This window comes from Pinus tabuliformis, chromosome 6 (genome assembly GCF_031772625.1).
Source record: "Pinus tabuliformis cultivar Carrire ecotype Pingquan chromosome 6, CPIR1, whole genome shotgun sequence".
NCBI lineage: Eukaryota > Viridiplantae > Streptophyta > Pinopsida > Pinales > Pinaceae > Pinus > Pinus tabuliformis.
In genome coordinates this window covers 139,174,956-139,196,508 of record NC_142292.1, presented here as the reverse complement: position 1 = coordinate 139,196,508, position 21,553 = coordinate 139,174,956, and the positions used below count along the sequence as shown (strand labels likewise).

The 21,553-nt window shown below is 33.7% G+C and overlaps 1 protein-coding gene across 1 annotated transcript; it reads right to left on the bottom strand.

Moving 5' to 3' along the window:
• Nucleotides 1-1,704: 1,704 nt before the first annotated feature.
• LOC149257752 (ethylene-responsive transcription factor ERF106-like) lies at nucleotides 1,705-2,322 on the bottom strand. The gene is made up of 2 exons (XM_089387157.1): nucleotides 2,207-2,322; nucleotides 1,705-2,161 (listed from the first exon to the last, which is right to left on the bottom strand). Exons 1-2 carry the CDS (start codon nucleotides 2,320-2,322, stop codon nucleotides 1,705-1,707), a joined length of 573 nt encoding a protein of 190 aa, XP_089243283.1.
• Between the last annotated feature and the right edge of the window lie 19,231 nt (nucleotides 2,323-21,553).

Below are 21,553 nucleotides of genomic sequence, written 5' to 3'. Positions count from 1 at the left end.
TTTCAAAGGGGACATTTAATTACAACGGAATGCAGTTTAGCTATAGAAACAAGTATCTATAGTAACAAGTATGTATTATTATATATTTATTAAATTTTGTTTTCTGATTTTAGATTTTTTTTTGTTTTTTCAATTATGTTAGGTAAACAGATTTAAAACCTTAATGTTGCAAGGGGACATTTAATTACAACGGACTGAAGTTTAGCTATAGAAACAAGTATCTATAGTAACAAGTATGTATCTTTGAAGTGTAGATTTGTATGTATCTTTAAAGTGTAGATTTATATATGTGTGATATATTTTATAATATTAATCTTATTTAATATTAATAATGTAAGAGTAAATATTTTGAAAGTTTTAATTTTGGATTATTTTATATTTATTAGATTTATATTAAATTTATTTTTTATCGTTTTTTAAATAAATTTATTTTATTGAAATATAACTAATATCTACTTAATCTCTTGAAAATAAATTATATGAAAATTTTCAAACATTACAGGTTTGAATACATACTTTATTTATAATAAAAACAAATAAAATATAATAAATAATAGTTTAAATTTTTAAAAATAAATTATGTAAAATGTTTTTAAAACATTCAATATTTAGAATAGAAACTTCTCCCATATAAACATTACATGTTTTAAAAAATAAAATACATAATTAATATTGATAAAGAACAAAGATTAAAGAACAACAAATTTATCATTATTATATATATCAAAAAATAAACTAAATGAAAATTTTGAAACATTCCATGTTTAGAATACACACTTTATTTATAATGAAAGACAAATAAAACATAATGAATAATGGCTTAAATTTTTAATAATAAACTATACAAAATATTTTTAAAACATTCCATATTTAGAATGGAAACTTCTCCCGTATAGACATTACATCTTTTAAAAAATAAAAGACATAATTAATATTTATAAAGAACAAAGATTAAAGAACAAAAAATTTATTATTATTATATATACACAAAAATCAATTAAAAATGATTTGTAAATTTGGATTTTGAAATATTTGATGTTTTGGGTAGACAAATTCATAATCACAAATAATAAAAATTAATTATTCACTCGAATGTTTCGAAAAAAATTACACATTTTATCTTTGGAAAACTTAATAAAAACATAAATAATAATTACAATCTATTAATATTGAAAAGGAGACCTATAAGGTTTAAGGTTTAATTCCAATCTATTAATAAATTAGAATTTAAAACAGATCTATAAACTTTAAAATTAAAAAAAAAACATTTTGAATATAAATATACCTAATAAACCTCTCAACTCAATCTTGATTAACATCTGCACAAACCAAAACTCGATTACACCTTATAAATAAAATAATAAAAATTAATAATACAAAGTCCATCAAAACCAAAAGGTCGGTATCAAACTAATTCCACGAGTACGATTAAAATCTCTCATCCAAAAATCTTTTTAATGCTGAGCACCTCAGAAATAACCAAAATCAGAGGGAAACTATTTGTTAGTCAACAATAACGTAACGGGCTCATTGAGCAGGGCCCTCGTTATTCTATTTTATCCTACCATTTTTAACAGACAAAAATTTCATCTAAACACCTTATCCCTATCTCCTTTAACAGAGCATTCTACGGGCAGAAAGCTTGACTGCATACTCAGTATCATAATATTAAACAATTACATATATTATGATTCACTAAAGTCATCATGATGAAAGTAACGCTAAACCGTCCGCCACCCCACCGTCAGCGTTTCCTCTCTTTCTCTTCTGCGCCTTGTGACCGACGGCCGATCCATTTTCTGAATTGGAAGCGAAGGCGAGGGGGAAGTTAACGATGGCCCTGGCTCCACGGATTCTGAAGGCAGCGCGGTCATATGCGAGAGCAGCCTCTTCGGCGGTGTTGAAAGTGCCAAGCCAAACCCTGGCCCCCTTCTTGGCGGGATCCCTGATTTCAGCTGCGAATTTTCCCCATGGCCGCTGCCTGACTCCTCTGTAGTGCCTGGCCCCGCTCGTCTTCATCTCTCTATTCTCCTCCTCGTGTGCCTGTGGCTTTACTTTAAACGTCTCTGATCTTCTTATAACTGAGCATACAGAAGAAGACGAAGAGGAGTTTTGTTGGGTAAATTCTCTCACACCGTCCTGTGATGTTGACATGCTGCTGCTATTCTGGCAAGAACCTCCGGTGGTGGAGGGTAAGGATGAAGACATTGAAGGTGAGTTTCCTCCAATATCTATTATATCCACATCGTCTTCCACTTCCAGCAAATGGTAGCGAATTAACTCCAACATATTTATGTTGAGACTCGGCTCTGCAATATCCATCGTAATTGTCTCTCACCAATCACAACGACATTCACATTCAGATTGATCAATTTCTATTTCGTCGCAGGCTGACTGGTTGTGGTGGATTGAGAAGTGGATCAAGAATATAAAGCATTCATTTCCATATCGGTTTCTGCTAAGTACATTTCTTACGGCCAGTGCGTACTTTCCTTAGCATTGCCTCAGTGGCAATGAGTAACTTCGTGACATTTTCATGGATAGAAATGGCAATGAGTAATTTCGCGACATTTTCATGGATAGATTCCTCTGTGTATATATATTCATCCTGAACGGTCATCGTCGTCGTCTTCCCTCTGGTTGGTCTTCGTGGTGCGAGATAAATGGCAGCTGCCCGTGAAATAATATACCGCTTTCCTGGTTATATGTTGTAAAAGACACGTACACACAAAAGAAGTTTCTAAGCATTTTCACGACTATCGTTTATAGTGGGAGGAGATAATGTAGGCTTCTAATTAATGTGAACAAAACGCGTGAAGATATATATGGACAAATAGCTGTGTGGAAAATGAACCTACCTAGGTTTTCATTCAAATCACGTGCGCATTATTTTTTATAAACAAGCTTAAAATTTCATTCAATCGATTCAAAGGACGCTTAACCTCAGTCTACTCTTTCCCGAAGTAGCATACCTTTTACTTGACGACATACAACAACCGACCACTATCTCGTCTATTTTGAATGGAATAAAGAAAATGAAATATTTTAAGATCGACTACTTTCAAAGGTCACCATTTTCATACAGATTCCAAGCTTTTCTTTTTCTTGGGTTTATGTTCTCCTCAAACACCGGTAACCATCAGAAGTAGTGGATGACAATACCACTTAACTGGATTATTCAAAGTTATAAGTATTAAGTGGATTATTTGCAAATGGGATTATAAGTTGAGTGGATTTAATTGTGGGGAAGATATCTACTTGAGTAGGAGGAGTTTTGGGATTGATGATCAATTGTGCAAGTCTTATAGGCGATGAGGAGGAGGAGTTTTCGGAGTGATGATCAATGGTGCAAGTCTTATAGGCTATGATGGTGTGTGATTTGTTTTTTAAGTTTCAATTCTATTTTTTTTTTCAATGCCATGATATAGATTATTGAAAGTCATGAGAAATTTATATTTATCTATATATTTCTAGATTAATAACTTAGTGTACACAATTAATCTCATTAAATTATTGTTTTAATATATAATAGCAGGTTATTTATTGCAATGTTTATTTAATCTTTCTTTCATATATATAAATTAATTAAAAATATAATATATAAAAGAGAAATACAAAAATTAAAAAGAGTATTCAAAATCATGAGGAAATCGATTACTTAAAATAAATATTCTTTTAAATCAATAACTTATTCTAGGTCGTTAAATTAATTATTAATAAATAATTTTAATATTTTTTGAAAAATATTATATTATATTATTTAATTTATTTATTTAATAGTTATAGAAAAAAACTTTTAAAAAATTTACCAATAAGCAAAATGTTACAAAATTCAATATGATATAAAGAAGATATTTAGTTTACTATGCACTTTAAATGCACGCTAAAAGGTATAAAAATAATATTAATAAAATAAAATAAGTGATTATGATGATGATGATGATTAATGTCCACTAAGGCTAATATGGTCTATCGGACCTCAAGAAAAGAGAGTCTAATTGTCATTCTTCAAAATCTTGTTTCTATGATCAAGGAGGAGGGAAATAAGCATTCCAAGATCATTATAGTTGCATTGACTTAATAAGTCAATGAGATTGGAGGTGTGGCTCATGATAGGGAATTAAGAGTAGATGTGGACAAGAGCCAAACAGTCTAAAAGGAAGTGTTTTTCATCTTCCACATTCTTAGTATCACAGATATAATAAATTCCATCATCTTAGGGAGTTTTGGGAGTAGAGCACTGCCCGGTCTCACTCCAAAGCTCATGACAGTTAGTTCTAATCTTAGCAATGTTCATTTTCCTATTAGTGCTAGTCAACATAGAGAGATAATTCTGGTTATGAAGGTTAGTGTTGATCACCTCCTTATAGTACGTTAGCCTCCTTTTAGCCTCCAGCTCCTTAGCGTCCCACATCGTGTCCTTAAAACCGAAGGTAATAGTATCTTTGATATTATCCTTACTTCCCATGATGATCTCCTTCTTAATACCCCAAAGGTTGAGCCAAGACTGAGCATCCCGATGCCACCCGCGCTTGAGGGGAAGTTGGTGGTTTTGACTAAAGTTAGAAGCAATTTTTGGGAGCCTCTTGGATTCCATACTGTGAAGCTTCTTCTTATACATCAGATATCTAAACATAGACACACTTTCAATTGGGGACATGCCAACTTCGATCAAGAGGATATGATAGGGATTATTTCCATTTATCTTGAGGTTATAGGTTATGAGATGCTTTTGGATCATATCAATTTTTCTCCACGACTTGGTAGATATATTGCACCCCCAAAATTCACATCCATAGAAGATAACAGGGGTGATGAGAGTCTCAAAGAGGAACCTTTTTTTACTCCAAATGTACAGACCAATTGAATTACAATTTTTTTCGAGCTCATAATAAGATTTCCAACCTCGAATAATTATTTTCTCGATGATATAATTCTAGTTGAGCTGATGAGGAAAGTCAATACCCAAACATTTATAAGAATAAACCTTCTCAAGACAATGGTTATCATAGATGAAACTACCATGGGTGATCATTTTGGATTGAATGATCATCACTTTAGTCTTGTCGGTATTAACTGCCATACCCATCTTGGAGGAGTAGACGTGAAGAGTTTTAAGTTTCTTGTCTAGGTTATCATGGCTCCTTGCAAGAAGAATGATATCATCAACATAAAGGAGAAGAGTAATGATAATACCAACAAGCTCAGTGCCTTTGCAGCCCATAGTTTCCAGGTACTCCTCTAGTTTATCGATATCAATCCCAAAAAGAGTAGGGGAAAGGGGACAACCTTGCTTAACCCTGATATTACATGTTTTAATATCTTTAGTCCACCCTTCGTTGATCTCAGTGTTGCCAATGACAGTCTCATAGAGGCGGATCACAACAATCCTTGGTTCAGGAGGAACCATGATCTCTTCAAGCCTCTTCGAGAGCTTATCTCGGGGGATTGTGTCGAAATATTTTCTAAAGTCCACAAAAAAACATAAGAGATCGATTTTACTATTGCGACATTACTTTGTGATGTTCCTAAGAGTGGCAAGGTGGTCGATGGTTGAGTGACGTCTCCTAAAACCAACTTGCCCTTTAGCTCTTTTACCCTGGTTCTCAAGCCAAAGGCTAATCTTTTTTTCCAGAATGAGCCCATAAAGCTTTGATAGGATGTGACTAATCATAATGGTCATGTAGTTAGAGGGAACGCTTTTGTCCCCATTTTTTAAGATAGGAACAATAAGGCTTTTCATCCAAAGCTTAGGGAAGCCATGCTTTACAGCCAAATTGAGAATCTTGTGGAGATGAGGAATGAGGATATATTTTCCCATCTTAATGATCTCAGTTTGGTAACCTTAAATATCTTTGGCCCTCCCATTAGTGAGCTTGTAAATCCTAGACTCAACGTCTTCCAGAGAAAAAATATCATCCTTAATAGGAGAGTTTAATATGGTGCCCATGGTGTCTGAAGAGTCATACAACTTCTAAATATAGTTATCCCAATTTTCTGTGGGGAATAAAATGATTATCTTTAGTTTTATGAACAAGCACATTCCACCAAAAAAATTTGGGCACAAATTTAGAAAGTTGGAGAAGATGCTCTTGTCTCTTATTAATATATGATCTCCTCTTCCTCTTAATGAGAGATTTGTATATAATTATATTACGGAGCTTTATGCTTTCATTAGGAGTGTCTCTGATTGCTTTCCTGGGAATTTTACAGTCTTTTTCATACCAAGGATTGGAAGTTCTATTATTTTTCTTATACGAACTCTTACTAGAGAATTTGCTTATGGTGGTGGAAAGGGTAGTAGTAAAATGGTAATAGATTTGATCAATGTTGTTATTAGAAGTTAGGGGGCCTAATTCCCTTTCAAAATCCCTTAAGGAAAGGTCGACATTACTTCTATCGATGTGAATGTGACTTTTTATTTCATTTTTCTACTACAAGTGGGTGGTATGCATAATGTTAAGTGATAAAGACAAAGGTTTATGGTAAGAGGCAGACTCGTACTGTTAAGAAGCTCAAACTTTGTAATATGGTTGAGGACATGGATGTTATAAATCACATAATCCATGATGTTGCTACCCAGCCCATGGAAACAGGTCATCTGACCGGAGAGAATCCATTTATTAATACCATTACAAATGATTAGGTCATATGAACTACAAATTTTGAGGAGCTTTGTGCCGAATAAGTTCTCAATTACGCCTTCATATTTTCTCTTCAATCTATTAGCTAATTTACTATCCTCATCAAGCCACATGGGGTCGGGGTTAGAGTTATTTCTAAACATAATAGCTTGGTTAGTAGCAGTTTGAGAATTAAAGTCCCCAAGAAAAATGATATTTCCTTCATTCCTTAGGTTGTAGATGTATTTTTCTAAGGTAATGAAAGGACAATTCTTATCCAGATTGTTTTTCTTATAGGATGTCAAGTAGATAGGGGCAAAATAGTAGATTTCAAGAAAGATCCTATTGGTTGTAGAATTAGAGATCTCGATCCAAATATACTGATAGAAAGGGTCAGTTTTATGAAGTCGGATGTGAGAGGAAACAATGTACTTCATATAATAGGATATACCACTGAAACCTCTCCTGGAGGATTTATTATTCCAAGCAAAACAACGAATGAACCTGTTAACATGAGGGACCCCAGATTCGTCATGGTCCCAAGTTTCAACTAAAAGAATAAGATCAATATCACTCGGGATCCAACTTACCATAGGAACTTTACACCATGGAAAACCACGAAAATTCCAGAATAAGAGGATCGAGAGTGATGTTATTCCCTACTTATCACTCATGTTTGGGACTTTGTCTCTAAATATAGATTTTCTATTTCTAATGATTTCCCATTTCCCTTATTTTCTTGCCTCCTTGACCTTTTGTACTTATTCTCATTTTTAGCTTGGTCTTCTAGAATGAGATCTTGATTTATAAAGATTCTCGTTACTTTTAGGCTTGGGACTTTCCTAAGTATATCTAATTTATGGTCTTTATAACTAATCTTGACCCAAATTAGTTTATATTTATGCTCAAGTATCTTTCCCACACTTATTTCTTCGGTGAGATAAGTTGTTTGAATTTGATATTTTGTCTTTAATCATTATTTAACTAGTTCTAAAGTGTCTTCATTTTTTTGTTCTTCTATACCAACAATTATAAGGTGTAAGGCTATTTTGTGGCATTCATGGTCAAGTACAATTAGTTTATTAATTTCTAATTTATTGTTTTTGTTATTTAGGGATGAGTTATTATGTAGTTTTTCTTGTAGATGTTTAATCTCGCTTTTCAAAGTGTCTTTTTCTTTAACCATTTCTTGTTTTTTATGTTCGATTTCTTGAATTCTACCTTTCATTCCTTGGAGTTCAGTCTCGAGTGAGATTATTTTTTTTCTAACCTTTTGTGGTTATTTTTAGGCATTGTAGTTAACTCTAGTTTAAAATGGTTTTCTCTTTCTTCTCTTCATCTTTCTAAAGATTCAATGTACTGATAAAGACCCTCTAGGGTAATTTTACTTGGGCTACCTTTCTTAGAGGGGGGTTTAGAAAGATGAGAAGAAGTACTCATAGTGGAAATAAGCAAAACTTAAAAAGAGGAGAGTAAGTGGGAATGTATGCACCGGTCAGAGTTGTCTGTAGCGGTGTTTGTAATGCAGATTTAATTGGATAGAATGTTTGTTGGAGAGACTGTCGAAGAAACCGCCACAGAGAGATGTAAGGCGTCAAAATTTATATGTTATCCTCATACACAAAGATCGGTCATTATATGTGTTGCCTCAAACCTTCAGGAGATTTACTATGTGTATGGTGTAGAGGCGTAACTCCTAGAGAACACAATAGAGACGCAACTTCCGAGGTCACAGAAGAGGTCTAACACAACATTTAACTTTTAATTAAAATCCCTATCCTAAAGTCAGAGTGCAAATGCTCGACTTTTTCCAAACAGAGAGACCTGGGCACCAGGCAAAAAAGACAAACCCTAGTGAAAGAAATTAGTATCCTCAGAAGTTTTCATAAAATTTAAAAGTAAAATAAAATAAAATAAAAACATAAAATTAACAATTTTATTTATAATTACAATTAATTAATTATAAGTAATAGTTAAACTAGTGTAAATCTATCTTAATTTTGGATGTACTAAATGCTAAGAGGGATCAAATATCTTGATGTGAAAACTTCCTTAAGAGTGATAAGTCATTTGATCCCTCTTGTCACTTGCGCGATCCAAAGTAAAGATGGATCTAGAGTGATTTTATTTTATTTTATTTTTACTTTTATTTTTATTTTGTTTTGACCAAGTCAAAATGTTAAAGATGGCATTACAACATCTCTACCATTACTGGTCTAGAGAAATTTTTATTTTTTATTTTCTTTTAATTATTTTATTTTATTTTATTTTCACCAAGTCAAAATCTTAAATAGGGAATTACAACTTCTCTACCATACAACTAGAGGGCTCCTCTTGGCTCAACAAATTTTAATCTAGTTTTACATTGGAGATAACACTATGAGGAAAAGCTTTATAGATTCACATTTTTGCGATCAAATATTTAGGTTATGTGAAGAAAAATTAAAATTTATGAGTAAAGTTTTATAACTCAACTACTATCATGGAGGAATGGTATAAGGATAAACACTTTTAAGCAAAGTCTTATGAAATATTTAGGGATAGTTTTGTATTGAATTAAAAACTAGTGCAAACATATAAACTAAACCATTAATAAACGTCAGTAGACATCAATCTATAATAAGCATCAAATGTTAGGCCACTATAATACTAGTGATTCCCCCATTACTATTGTCATTGTATCCCTTATTTTTATTATTGTGCCCCTGTTGTCCCCATATTGTTATTAGTATGCCCCATAGAAGCCGACTATTTTTATTCTTGTGCCCTTATGTTATTACTGTTATGTCGGCTTGATTATATTGTGACCCCTTAAACTCTTATATATAGAAGGGAGATTTAGTCATTTGTATCATCCAAGAATTGTTCATTTGTGTAATGTAAAGGAGGTCTCCCCCTTGAAGAGGCTAAATTATAAGGCGTTGCTCTATCTTTTATATCTTTTTGTGAGTTGGTTTCCTAACATTTGGTATCAGAGCTTTGGATTCTAGGGTCTCGTTGCTCCAATCAGGTCATCATGGTAGTTTCGTTATAACATTTTTTCTGCGACATTTCAGAAGCTACAAAAAAATCCATTGGAGGCAAAATTGTTCTGAACTTTGGGTCCAAATTTTAGAGCTTGTCTCGCTATATTTGTAGAGATATGATCTGAGGAAGTTAGGGTTTTTGTAGACTCCCAAATTACATTCCAAACAGGTGACCTGGGGAACATCGTCATAACTTTTTTTTTTAGCATCATATTGCAATTTCGTAAGAAGTTTTAGAAAGAGGGTGGCCTGTAGTTTTCTGTTTATCAGTTTCAGGTAATAAGGTCGAAACAGTGAGACATGGCACATCGAACAAGTTTTCTCTACTGAACTAGTTTATAATCAGGTCACCGTGGGAGATTTGGCATAACTCTTCCTTGGAGAATCCAATCTTGATCAGGCTTGCAGGGTTAGAAAGAGGACTCAAAGAGCTACCACAGAATGAGATTTTAGATATTCAAGATCTCCAGTTACAAAGATATAGCATATTCAATATTGAGCTCTTACAAAGTGAAAAAAAGGTGTGTAGTTTATTTATTTAATTTTGCATAAGATTGGTTTGAAAAATTAGTTTGAAGGAATTCAAAGGGAATAGTGAAGAATTATTAGCATTAATTAATGCCCGAGAGAAATAAAATGGAAACACATAGTAAGCAACCTGAAAGCTCTAGCATGACTCATGAAGAAGAGTAAGAAATGCAACATGATATATAAAAATTACAAGACCAAGTACAACAAATTTCACTCTCACTAAAGGTAAATGAAGCCAAGATGAATGGCGTGGAAGCTAATGTGAATGTCATGAAAGTTAATATGGATAGTGTGGAATATAAGATGGGTGGCGTGGAAGCTAATATGGATGGCATGGAAGCTAAGATGAATGGCATGGATGCTAAGATGAATGGCATGGACGACACGATGGAAGAATTGAAGATAAATTTGAATAAGTTGCTACAAGAAATGGTCACTAATGATGAAAGGGTAGTAAAGGAAACTCACGATGAGAAGAAAAGAAATGTTAATCATGACTTTATAGACTCTAATGTTGGATTGAAGACCCACCATGTTCCAAAAATCGATATGAGGAAGTTTGATGGCAAGGATCCCGGAACACGGATACTACAAATGGAGCAATTTTTCGATCTCCATAATGTGCAAAACACACAAAAGGTACGTATTGCAACTTTATATTTGGAATCAAATTAGTTTGTATGGTATCGATGGCTTTGCTCTCATAAACAAATTGTCACTTGGGAAATTTTTACAGAAGAAATGATAACACATTATGAGGATACAAAAAGAAAAACCTTTTTTAGCCAATTGATAAATCTCAAACAAAAGGGTTCAATGATGGAGCACATTGAGGACTTCCAAAAATTGAACATAAGGGTAAAAGATATTCCAGAGGAGCATAGGATTGATGTGTTCATAGGAACTCTAAAGGATAATATCCAACATGAGGTTCACCTTTAGGAACCTGATTCATTGGAGAATGCATTCAGGTTAGCAAGAAAAATGGAAAGCAAAATTATGGCAACCAGGAAGCCTACCACTCACAACTATAAAGATGGAAGTGTTGTTGCCTCTAACCTTCCACAACCTACAAGGTTGACACCACAACGATTGGAATAAAAAAGAGAAAAATGGCTTTGTTGTAGTTGTGAAGAAAATACACTAAAGATCAAAAGTGTGTCGAGAAGAAATTATTCTACATAGATTGTGAAGAGGAGGAAGAAAAGGAAGAAGAAATGGCCAAAGAAGAGGATATACTCTAGGGACAAACCCTAGATAAAGAAGAAATGTATCTAACCATATCTTGTAATGCACTAGTTGGAATTACCACTTGTCAAACTATCAAGATAGAAAGACATATCAAGAAGAAAAAGGTAATAATGTTGATTGATTCAGGAAGTACCCATAATTTTATTCATTGTATGATATCAAAGGAATTGAATTGCTTCTTATATCCAACACCAGAGTGTCAAGTGATGGTTGCAAGTGGAGGAACCATAAATTGCTATGGAAAGTGCCATAATATCAATCTATCCATAGGAGAATATGTATTGAATATCCCAATGCTTTCCATTCCAATGGGTGGTGCTGATGTTGTACTAGAAGTCGAATGGCTATAATCCTTGGGTATAATAGCTTTTAATTTTCAAGAACTTTTCATGAATTTTTGTGTGGAAGGAAAGGAAGTTGAATTAAGGGGTATTGTAGGGAAACCGGGAAATATAATCAACTCTATCAGTATGACAAATCTTCTAAAGAAGGAACAATGAGGTGTAATTGCAAAATTATGTTCGCTAGAGGTTCCCACATCGAAATCATCTATTTCTCTAAATCTCCAAAAGGTCTTGGACAATAATTCCAAGGTATTTAAGACTCTCAGGGTCTCCCACCTATTTGTTATCATGATCATGCTATTCATTTGATTCCAGGAAGTGTTCCTCCAAACATCATGTCATAAAGATATCCCTATGCCCAAAAGAGTGAAATTGAACGTATGGTTGCAAAAATGCTAGAGGTTGGTATAATTCAACCTAGTCAAAGTTCTTTCTCTACTCCAGTATTATTGGTGTACAAGAAGGATGGATCATGGTGAATGTGTCTGGATTATAGGGAGCTCAAAAAGCTCACTATTAAAGATAAATTTCCCATTCCTATCATTGATGAATTATTGGATGAATTGCATGGATCGATTTACTTCACCAAGTTGGATCTTCATTGAGGATATCATCAAATTAGAATGAAGACTATAGACATTTTGAAAATAGCATTTAGAACTCATGAGGGTCATTATGAATTTTTGGTCATGCCTTTTGGCCTTACCAATGCACCTTCTACATTTCAAGGTTTGATGAATTACATTTTCAAACCCTTCCTTAGAAAATTTGTGTTAGTATTTTTTGATGATATACTAATCTACAACAAGTCTTGGAAGGATCATGTTGAACATGTTGACAAGTTTCTCAAACTATTGGAGGAGAAACAATTATATGCAAAAAGCTCCAAATGTTTCTTTGGAGTACAAGAGGTGGAATATCTGGGTCATATTGTATCTCATGAAGGCGTTAAGGTAGACCCTAGAAAAATTAAAGCCATTATGAATGGAAATCCCCACATCCATAAACCATATGTGAGGATTTCTTGGGTTGACAGGGTATTATCATAAGTTTGTTAAGAATTATGGGAGATTAGCAGCACCTCTAACAACATTATTGAAGAAAGATGCATTTTCATGGACTCTAGAAGCAACAGAGGCCTTCAGACATTTTAAAGAGGAAATGTGCCAAGCACTCGTCTTAGCTACACCAGACTTCACAAAAACCCTTATTGTCGAATGTGATGCTTTAGGAAATGGAATTGGTGCCATTTTAATGCAAGATGAAAGACCCATTGCTTTTGAAATTCGTCCAATCAAGGGAAAGTATTTACACAAAGCTATTTATGAGAAGGAAATGTTGGAAATACTACATGCACTTAAGAAATGGCGACCCTACCTAATGGGAAGACACTTCAAGGTAAAAACGGATCATGATAGTTAGAACAAAGATTATCCTTTGAAGAGCAACAAAAATGGGTCACAAATATGTTGGGTTATGACTTTGAAATCATCTACAAAAAATGAAAGTAAAATGTTGTGGCAAATGCACTCTCAAGAAATGATGAGGATGTGGAAGCATTGTTGTGTGCCATTTATATTATCCAACTAGATTGGATAAATGAGGCAAGGGAGGAATGGAAGAATGAAAAAGAATTGTGGGCACTCATTCAAGAGTTACAACAAGATCCCAGTACATCTGATACATTTAGCTGGAAAAATGATTCGTTATGGTACAAAGATTGCTTATACCTATGTAAGAATTCCCAACTCAAATAAAATATTCTTATGGAATTGCACACTTCTCTCTTAGGAGGGCACTCACACTACAAGAAAAAAGGACATTGGTGAGGGGTGAAAAATGTCACCATAAGCTCATCGGTGATGGTCAAAAGAGTGTTTGTCACCAAAAACTCAACATCACCAAAGGTGGCGTCACCAAAAGTATAGGTGTTTTGGTCACATTCAAAGTACGTCACCAATAATGATTTATAATGATGGATAGTGACCGTCACTGTTTCATATGAGCAATGGTGATAAACCATAGCCTTAGTCACCCAAAACTGAAAGTCACCAAAGGTGGCGTTGCCAAAAGTATAGATGTTGTGGTGACATTCAAAGTTCGTCACCAATAATGATTTATAATGATGGATAATGACCGTCACCATTTCATATGAGAAATGGTGATGGAACATAGCCTCAGTTACCAAAAACTAAACGTCACCAAAGGTGGCATCACAAGAAGTATAGGTGTTATGCTGACATTCAAGGTTCGTCACGAATATTGATTATAATGATGAATAATGACCGTCACCATTTCATATGAACTACAACAATTTATTGTGATGGATATTTCATGGCCATCACTATTGGTGCATATATGGTGACATTCATTGACCATCATGAAATGTCACATTGTCAAAAATATAGGTGTTGTGGTGACATTCAAGGTCTATCATGAATAATGACTATAATGACGGACAATGACCATCACCATTTCATATCAACAACAATGATTTAAGATTATGGACCTTTCATGGTCGTCACTATTGATGCGTATATATGGCGGCATTCGTTGACCGTCACCATTTCATATTTTGGTGAGGGTTGAAAAATGTTACCATGAGCTCATTGGTGATGGGAAAAAGAGCCTTCATCACCAAAAACTGATCGTCGTCATTCCATATGGATATCAGGGCATGATGGAATCGAACCACCAACCTCCTGCTTGTAAAGTAGATGCTCTTTCATTGAGCTAGCACCCTTTGAAGAATTAGACTTTTAAAAATTAGACCTTGAAACTTCATAAATTGTAAATTCTACAACTTTCAATAAATTAAAGTCTAGGAAATATTTTACTAAACAAGCAAAGCAGCATCGAGGCTACAAGTCCCTACTTAATGGTTATGGAAGATATGAAATGTGGGTGGAGGAAATAATAATTACATATAAGAGAATCAATATGTTAAGTTGAATACTCAATTAGAAGTGAAACTTTGAAGACATTTATAACATATAAATCACCTATAACTAGAAAATGCACCAAATATTGCAAAAGAAATGTCATAAGTGGATAGCATATAGAAGAAGAGCATTGATGAAGACAGATGCAATATGTTATAGGTTATGTGAAATACAAATATCAATGTTGTTGTTGTTGGGTGTTTAGATATTTTAATGATATCTAAACTTCTGTGCAAATGTAACATGGATCTCCAGAAACCATGAACGGCATAGGATATATATAAATATATATATATATATATATATATATATATATATATATATATATATATATATATATATTCTCCCTTCAACTAAACTAACATGCAATTTGGAATTTCACAAGTCCACACTAAAAAAAAAACAACAACTAACAAATAAAAAAAATTGATGTGGATAGAAAGTAATACTGTCACCTTCATTCTTAAGCTACTTCTGTTTATTTGAATTTGACTTGTGACGTTCTTTATCTAACAGGGAATCAAAATAATCACTAGTATTAAATTCATCCAACACGTACTTTGGAGATCCCACTGACATCTACATTTTTGTTTCCATGCCTGAAAACCATGGAGATCCATGTCAATAGTAGAATAAGATGTGTGCCTGTTGCTCAAGAACACATTCCTTATTAACCATTGTTACCTGACAGAAACCAAAGAGACAACACAATATCAATGTACACAAAATCCCCTACTGAAATATAATCATAACTTAGCTAAGATGTCCTAAAGATGTTTTTAATTAGTAAACTTTGTATTTGGAAATTATGTTTCTTTAGATTTAAAAAACACTACGTTGTAGAACATTTCAGTCTATTTATCTAGGCAATTATATCGTAGCATATGTCACGTGGTAGCAATCTACAGTACCTAAAGTAAAAAGACAAATTTTCTCAAGAAAATAGATTTAGAAAAGAGCTTTGAAAACTATATGTTTGTCATCAAAGCTTTAATTAGTTTAACAACAAACTAGTTGGAGTTTGAAAATAAAAAATATTTCATAGGAAATGAACAGGACAATGGCCAAAGTCGTTATTCATACAAATAAATCTAGAGTCACTATTGCCATTGCAGATAACTGAAATTTGGGCAGTGGTCTAATAATTAGAGCTTATTTGTGGGGAAGACTCGTCAATACCATCATTATTTTTCCAGAATTTGTTGTGTCTCTAGATCCAAATCAGATAGCTTTCTATTCTCAAGTTCTACCTTTCAAGTACTAATTTTTGTCTCACCCTTTAAAACACAATTCTACCGCTCCATTTGATTTTGTTTTTTCAAGAGAATTGGTAGGACCTTCCCATTCCTCTATTTTACATCATTCAATAACCATCCATCAGTGACATAAAGAATAAAATATACACAGCAAAGGCCCAATATGTGCTAGTTGTATACCTATGTTTTATGACACATGTGACCTTACTGGTGCAAAGAGCTCACCCTGAAAAAATAACATCCACGTGGAATTTACAAAACATTTTAAAATCAAACTCCAAGTAAACCAATTAAAATATGAACATCATTTTAATCAATAAAATCTATGACTTAAAATAAAAGTGGCCTAGAATTGAATGTTATATCAACTATGTCAAGTAACTAACATTGGATGAGAAATACATGCCATGCATATTGGATTAGTGAAATACTTGATCTGATAAAGCTCAAAATCAAAAAGATGAATTACAACTAAGAAATGCAAATAAATGGCTCACAATTAAGAAATGAGGTTGCCCTTTCAACCATTTCATTAAATGACTCTTCTTTATGTCACAGACCATTAAAATTTTTCTAATACCAGGTGGAGGTGGTATTGTAACATTAACGACTGATAGAGTCTGTGTCCATAGCTACTTCTCAAGATCCACTCCATTACCATCATTTGGGGCTAGATAAGATTCATGCAAAAACCATCAACATGAAAATGAAATTTACATCCTTGTAAAAAAAATGGGAGGAAAAATATTCCACAAATTGAAACAAATTGTAGGATAACTCATTCCTGCAACATGATTATCTTGTCATGAACAATAAGAAAATAAATTAGGAGAAATGTAATTTTTGCCACATTTTGACAATCATTTCCTTTTGCATATTCTATGAGCAATTGATGAAAAAAGTCAACTAAAACTTGTCAACATCAAGATTATAGTAAAACATAAAAGAACTGCTCCAACACATATATAATCCTAAACATAAGTATCTATACATATAAGTATTTATTGAGATCATTGTATTTTGTGAAAATATGGAAGTCAAATCTTTGAATTAACACAATTTATGGTACCACTGCCTTACGAAGTCCATTCATTCGAGTATTTACGAAGTCCATTCAAAAATTTCTTCAAGGTTCAAAGTTCAAACAATTAACATGTAGCCTAAAAAAGCTCAGATTTGAAAAAGAGATAACCCAAAAATGTAGAGTATATATCTCACATTTATATATCCTAATTTCCAGACATTGAAATGACACTTTTTAGCATACTATTGTGAATTCAGCCTAAAATGCTATAAAAAAGTATTGATGGTTATTTTTGTTAAAAATGGAAACTAGGGCCAAATTCCACTTTGAACGGCTCCTTTGGGGCTAGATAATTGTGGCATTGAATTCCTCTTTTTGAGAGGACCAAAATTGATCTAAAGATCATCAAATTTGGATAAGTAGAAGTGGAATTTTTTATTTATGTTTCTCTCATGTAAATTATTTAGGTCGGCCTCAACTATATGTCAGCTTAAGAAGATTAAAAGTCACATCCCCTCAACTCCACTGAATTGTATATATAAAGGAGCATTCCCTCTCATTTGGGGCACATCAATCAAAATAAAAGGATATCTTTGTGGCAGTGAAGATTAAGGAGGATAAATTCAACTATAGGTCAAGGGGACCCAAAAAACAACCACATAAGAAGGTACACTTATACGTAACATAAGTTTCATTTAGATTAAGGTGCATGAAACACTTTCAAGCTAAACAAACTTCAACGATAAATCTCATAGGTGACATACTACAATTTGACAATTAGTAGTCGACATTGTTTCCTCAAGTCCATAACTGAATGATTAATCATTCAGAATTGGTTAAGGTGCAAAACATACAAATTCACTTTTAAGGAAACTTGTTCCATTTAAGGAGTCATAAAAGCTAAATTTAAATTTAAGATGTCACCAGCCAGAAAAAGTATTAAGCGCTCAATAATCCAATAATTGTAACACTTTCAAGACTTTTTAAATATTCATAACAGTGAGAATCGTGAATAATTGGGATAATGCATTCCTTTAAATTATAATCTCAATTGTGCACATTATCTTTTTGATGTATATAGAGCTTTACAAGCTGAGTCAGTTTATTACCAAAAAACTAGTTTCATCAACATTCAGAAAATGAAAAGGAAGATAGAAATGAATGAAAGGAGATATCTACCTTGCAGGATAGTTTAGAAACCAAAGCACATAATTATAGAATTTTGACATAGCATTAACCACACTTTTGGGACTTTACCTTCCTAAAAAATTCACTTTCTTGTCATCGACACCCTCTACAATGAGGGAAACTTTAATGACTGTCAAGGTTTAGAGTTATAAAGAATATGTGAAAGTTCTTGTACATGGAGATCTTGCTCCATTATTTCAATCACTGGGTAAAACTGCAAGTCACACATCAAAAAATATCGATGTTACTGATGTGAGTATTTATTCCTGTAGGTATCATGAAGTTTGTGGGTGCTACACACACACGCATATATATATGTGTGTGTGTGTAATTAAGCCTATAGGTTGCATGTAAGCCTTTCAATGCTCTTTACACCAGATGTATTCTTACAATGGTCAATGGCTTGTAGGTAAAACCATTGGATAACAAAAATCAATGTTGGATAAGGCGAATAAAAATACCAACTTCAGAACAGAAGATGACAGCCCCCAAAAGTTTGCCACCAAATCCGCATTTTCTAGTAGACCTCAGGATATATAGTAGTTGCAACTATTTGCATGTCATAGTTAGGATAGAAAGAAACAAAGATAAATTACAAGTTTCCATCACTGATTATCAACGCATAGTGATAATGGTTGTAAGGTGACAAGAAACAATGCATATCTAATTCACAAATTGTACTTATGTATGCTTCAAGACTGAACTCATAGGCATTTTATTGAACTCTTACACCCATCAAATTAATTCATGCACTAGCAAGCAATATCATCAGTGGTATATTTCCTTATAAAATATTATGCCTCATACCTTGAATTCGACCTAGAGTTTAATGCACATTCTAATCATAAGAAGTACTAATCCCAGATAAAATGGGCAACTGACTTAGGGACTAAGCTTTTCCACCTAGCCATAGATTGGGTAGCACTGTGGTCTTTCTTGCTGCCCAATCACCCCTGAGCTAGATTCCAGGGCATAAGGAGGTTGCTCAAGAACAAAAACAATAAGGAATTCAAAAAAGGATCTCCACCCCGGGCTATCAAGGGAAATGTTGAATATGTAGTTGAACTGATCGAAAAAATGCTTGATTGGGATTTTGTCTTGGAATGAAATCATTTCAACGTTTTCCAAACAAGATCACAATAAGGAGACTCTGAATCTTTACTTTTAGATGAAGCTTTCAATTTTAGGGCCAGACCAATTTACATTGACAAGTGGTCTAAATCCATATGCCAACTTAATGTGTTTGCAGTGTGGTGTGCAAGTTCAAGCTAAGGTAATAAAAGTGGGATTCGAATCAAATGCCTTTCTAGAGCTTGCTCTTATTGAAATGTATGTTAAGTGTGATAGAAAGCAGGATGCAATCCAAGTGTTTGATCACATCTGCATGCCTAATGTTTTCACATGGAATTCTTTCATCGTCGGATATGCCCGATGTAGTAGGTTAGAGCGTGCAAGGTAATTGTTTGATATGATTCTTGAGAGGGATGTGGTCTCTTGGAGTAAATTGATTGGTATCTACAGCCAACATGGGTATAGTGAGGAATCCCTCCAACACTTTCATTAAATTCATAGGTCTAGCATGAGGCTGAATTATATTACCTTCAATAGTGCCCTCAATGCTTGTAACCTTACACTCCATTGAGCAAGGATGACATCTACATGGCTTGATAATCATAAGTGAACTTCAATTGGATGTATTTTTTGGGAGTTCCCTTGCAGACATGTATACTAAATATGTTGGAGTATAGATGATGCACACCTTCTATTTGATAAAATGGTTATGCGAGATGCCATTTCATGGACAAAAATCATTACGAGTTTGGCACCTTAGGGAGCGCTCACCAATTATTTAATATAATGCCTACAAGGAATGCAGTTTCTTGGAATGCAATGATGGCAACATATGCCTAAGTTGGGTATGGTGAGAAAACCCTAAATATTTATATAGAAATGTTTTTGGCAAGAATGAAAATAGATTGGTTCACCTTTGTTAGTGTTTTAAGTTCATGTGCCCATTTAGCAACTTTGAAGTAGGGCAGGCAAGTCAATGTACACATTATCAGAAGTGAACTCAAGTCAAAATAGGAAGCCGCCTAACTTGAAGACTACCATGCACATTGAACTAGTGGGCCATGCAATCTAGAGAAAGTTAGCTATTGTGGGGTTTAAACCTGCAACCTGTCAATGGCAACACCCACATATGAGTTTGCAACGGAAGTGGTATTCCTAGTGAGAGATTAGAGTTTGCAAGGGAAGTGTTTGTTAAAATTCCACTAAGAATATGTGTTGAGGCAGTACAAATGGTCTCACTCTCAAGTTTTCTCCCCAAGTTTAACAAAGGGTGGATCATCTACACAAGTAGCACGAAATGCCTCTATATTCAGACATTCAATTTTATTTCAAGCTACTCAAAGCTCAAACATAGCTTTGTTCTTATTAAATATCCACTTAAGATGTCATATGATTGTTGCATCTTATCAATTTACAATTTGGCACATAGCAGTCGCCAAGAATGTTTACGAAGATCCAAAATCATTGTAGTCTCTTCCAGCTTTTTCAAAGAAAACTTTCACCAAGTTGGTAATATTTCTATTTCGACAAAAATGAAGACCCCCTCTTCAGGTCTATAATGTATTTTGTTATTGGAATGGTTCATGGCTATTGTCAAAGCATTGCAATATCTGTCAGATTGGTAAAAATCTATGCAAAATAAATGTTTTATTGCACTAATTTCATTGATATGGACTTGAATTCCATCTGCATTAGTGTAACTACTTCCTGGTTCTGGTGCAAACAAACATATTATTAGGGTTGCACTTGAATTTTGGCACTCATATCAAAGTGGTGGTTCCCTGATATTTTATATTGTGAATGGGTGACTGAAATATAGGACTCTTGACCCGCATGCAAAAATATTTCATTTCAAGGATTTGGTGATATACCCAATGTGTATATTTTAGACTAGGATGTATAGGAAGTAGCTGCCAAGATTCGACAATGAAGCACTATTCATGTCTTCATGATCCAAATGCAAGAAGTTTGAACCCACATGTCCAAAATCTCATTTTCGGTATTTGGATAGATATGTAGTATGTATATGTGGTAAGATGAGTAAATATATATGACATATACTCGGTGGTTGTGGACATACAATGAAGTCCTAATAAAGAACACTATGAAAGACAGACTACTATAGTGTCTAAGAAATTATTCAACCTCTTGTCTTGTCGAGAACCAAGAAAAAAAATGTATGAACAAAGAATTTGAATGCATATATATTTTGAGCCATGATTGTCCTAATTTTGGGTTGATTTGATATGTACCATTGTAGACTTTGCAATAGAATGAAGTAGTGAAGCTGAAAGGGG